This window comes from Octodon degus, unplaced genomic scaffold (genome assembly GCF_000260255.1).
Source record: "Octodon degus isolate 3935 unplaced genomic scaffold, OctDeg1.0 scaffold00067, whole genome shotgun sequence".
Classification (NCBI taxonomy): Eukaryota; Metazoa; Chordata; class Mammalia; order Rodentia; family Octodontidae; genus Octodon; species Octodon degus.
This window is the reverse complement of record NW_004524643.1, coordinates 2,309,209-2,312,914: the sequence shown is the minus strand read 5'-3', so window position 1 is coordinate 2,312,914 and position 3,706 is coordinate 2,309,209. Positions and strand designations below refer to the sequence as shown.

Sequence of the window (3,706 nt, the reverse complement as noted above, 5' to 3'; positions counted from 1 at the left end):
TCTTTTCCTTCTTTCCTGTGGTACTGAAGGGGCTTCAGTACTGAGCTGCATCCCTAGCCCTTTATATTTTTTATTTTGAGATAGGCTCTTGCAAAGTCACTTGCCCAGGTTAAGTTTGAACTTGGAATCCTCCTGCCTCAGCTTCCTTGACTGCTAGAATCACAGGCCTGCACCACCAGGCCTACCTTCTGATAGATATAATTACTAATATAAGAGTAATTACCTGCTGCCCTTCTGTACCCTCAGCAGTGACCATAGCAACAGAATGTGTTCCTGCTGAGGAGATGACCGCGTCGTGAGCAGGGACTGTGATGGGTGTGCCATCTTGCGTTACCATTGTGATTGTATTGCCAATGGCCTGCATGTCAGCTTGAGATATATTCACCTGTAATACAGGGCATTTTACAAATCAGTTAGTTTCTTGTTACTTTCGACAATTTTAGTTAATGTCTAGGCCCAGTAACTGTTTACTCCATGGGATAAAACAAATCTTTTATAATCCAATAAACTCAGTCATTAGACAAATCAATACTTCTTAAATGCATCTTCTCTCCATCTGCTATTGGTAAATTAGATCCTTATTTTTCTGTCTAAATTTCTGCAATAACAACTTCTGTACAGGCAGCTAGTCTAACTCTTCCCTAAATCATACTCTACTAGGATGCCTTTCTTTTTTTTTTTTTTTTTTTTTTTATTTATTTTTAATTTTTTTTTAGTTTTTCAACAAATAATACACTGCATATATTCTTCTTAGTGGTTAATTGCTGTACAAGATGCGGACTTGTGATCCTATTTACAAACACCATTAGAACAAATCATTCTATTCATTAACAGAATGTAACTATATATCTATCCCAACCACTTTGAATACACAGATACAAAATGGACATTCATCTGTATACCCCATTTTTTCTAAGTTCCGTTATTGAATATTATAGGTGTGTAAACTCAGCAAAATATTCTAAAAGAGTCCAGTAGCCCATAATAGCATTGGGTCTTCTGTTTAACTGGCAATGTCAGAAATTATTGACCTGAGTCCCCCACAGCTCAACTTAACAGCATGGCTTTATTTCTTATAATTTCGTCTTCATACTTTTCTGCTGGATGGTTAAGACCAAGGTAAAACAGGACCTATGCAACAAGAGTTGTAGCTTTTGGGTCTGAGAAGGTCAGTGAAATGCCCTCAGGATTTGTCCTGAGATCCTGTACCTCAGATTGTAGAACCTTTATCAGTGCAGCCATGTGGATGAGTCACGGCCAATGCTTGGCCAATGTGCGCTCTGTGAAAGCCTGAGAGAGTGTCTTCTCCCCATGTGACTCTCCTTAGGCCCACTCTATGTCATCGATCACTTTCCTCTTTGGCCCCATAATCTTCTTGATCAGAAAATTTGGGACACTACTGAGGTACATGATGTTACAGTACAAGTTCTCATATGTCCTGAGTCTTAATTGACCTTAGAAGGCTAGGGCCAAAATGTTGGCTTTCCTTGTATCCCTCCTTTTTCTCTAATTTTGGTCTGCAAACTTAGGTTGTTAACCAATAGGATGCCTTTCTAAAACAAAGCAAAAAGCTGGACATGGTAGCACAAGCTTGTAATCCAAGCACTAAGAAGACTGAGGCAGGAGGATCACCATGAGTATGAGGCCAGTCTGGGCTACAGTGTTCCAAGGCCTTCTTGAACTACACAGTGAGACCCTGCCTCTAAATAAATAAATGAATGAATAAATAACAAAGCAAAGTGGTAGCTGAGGTAAGAGAACTGCAAATTCAAGCCCAGCCTGGAAAACTTAATAACTCGGTAAGATCCTGTCTCAAAAATAAAAAATTTAAAGGGCTAGGAATATAGTATGGTGTGAAAGCCTCAGTTCATTTCCCAGTAGCACAAAAGAAAACAAGTAAAATTTAAAAATTAAATAAAATAATGAAGCAATGCAAGTTTCACTATGCTTCCTGCTTAAATTCCCAGTGACTTCTTATCATCTATATAGGAGTTCAAACTTCCTCTTTTTTGGCCTTTTTGAGACTGTGCCTCATTATGCAGTTCAGGCTTGCCTTGGACTCACTGTATAGCACAGGCAGGGCTTGTACTCACAGTGATCCTCCTGCCTCAGCCTCCTGAGTGCTGGGATTACAGGAATACACGCCATGCCTGGCTTGGAAATCTGAGTTTTGAAGGACATGGGAAGGATAAATTTAGAGAAAATACAATAATTAGAATGCTCGGGTCTGACAAAAATAAAAAAAAAAAACAAAAAAAATGGGATGGGTACGATATACTTCTGGAATACATGAAGACATGCTAGACTTATTCTGCATGGCCAGAGAGGAGCTATGAATGAATATAAGGTGTGGTTCTCTATCAACACATGAGTCTTCCAGCAATGAAACAGGCTATCAGGCTGCCTCGTGGGGAGAGGGATGGCTTACTAGTACTGAACATGTGGCTTTCACAACCAGCCACCTCCCCAACTCTTTCACTTTTTATTTTGGGATAGGGTCTCATTAAGTGGCTCAATTGCTCAGCTTGGGCTCAAACTTGCAATCCTCTTGCCTCTGTCTCCCAGAGTGCTGTAATGACAGGTGTGTGACACTAAGCCCCGTGCATCTATTACTTTTTAAGGCCTCAATCGGGGTCAGGGAGATGGTTCAGTAGACTAAGCCCTTCCCTGGCAAGTGCAAGGGCCTGAGTTCAATCCCCAGTCCCCCCCTAAAAAAACAAAAACAAAAACAAAAACAAAAAAACACTTTGAGAGGGCTGGGGAGATAGCTCAGTAGAATAAGTGCTTGCTTGGCAAGCGTAATGGCCTGAGTTCAATCCCCAGTTCCACAAAAAAAACCCCAAAACAATAAGGCCTCAATCATCCTGTAGTTCTTTTTTTTAAATTTTATTTATGTGTGTGTGTGTGTGTGTGTGTGCGTGCGCGCGTCTACAGCTCAGCCCACCAGGGGGCGGGACTGGCTGGCATGTGGTGCTGGGGCATTGAACCGCGGTCCCTGTGCTTTGCTAAGCTTGTTCTAAGTAGGTGCTCTAGACCAGAGCCATCTCACCAGCCCCATCCTGTAGTTCTGATCTTTGCTATTTCTCTTTTGACATCAATTAATACCATTTAGATTCTATAGAAATATGAACATTCTTTCTCCACTACTCTCCCAGCATGCTATCTCTTTCAGCAGAATACTAAATGATAGCTTTTTCAGAGGCCCAGTAAAGACATAAGAAAGATAAAAGAAGCCTTTATTAACTCCAAAGACTCGGAGATGATTGAGGGCTGATGGGTCACGTAGATCCTCTGGCCTGAGACAAAGAAAGCTGAGGCTTTTACAGACTTTTGTAAGGGATGGAGTTTGAGGGGGATGTTTAGAAATATCTCAGGAGCTGATTGGGGTCTTCCCTGATGCACTGGAAAAGGTGAAAGGAAACTGCACCCTGTGCTGAGTTGCAGAAGGCGGGAGGTGGTCTCTGGAAAGATAAACTGTTGTTTTAAAGGCTTCAGTCATGTTAGATGACCAACATAACAATTTAGCAATTTATATTAGGGTCAGAACCTACCACTAAAAACCCTGTATCAATCTGCCTCTGCTTCCAGGCTAATACCCAAACTCTGTGCTTCATGTTCAAGGCTTTCTCAGTGGGGACCCTCACTGCTTTTCTTTTCTTTCTTTTTTTTTTTTTTTAATTTATGTGTGTGTGTGTGTGTGTGTGTG

The 3,706-nt window shown here is 41.1% G+C and overlaps 1 protein-coding gene across 1 annotated transcript in view; it reads right to left on the bottom strand.

Moving 5' to 3' along the window:
• Positions 1–3,706, bottom strand: part of Znf143 (zinc finger protein 143) — a 77,269-nt gene that overhangs the window by 16,304 nt on the left and 57,259 nt on the right. The window contains exon 12 of the mRNA XM_023719324.1: positions 224–385. Within this exon, the coding sequence (XP_023575092.1) occupies positions 224–385 (162 nt within the window). The remainder of the gene's footprint in view (positions 1–223; positions 386–3,706) is intronic.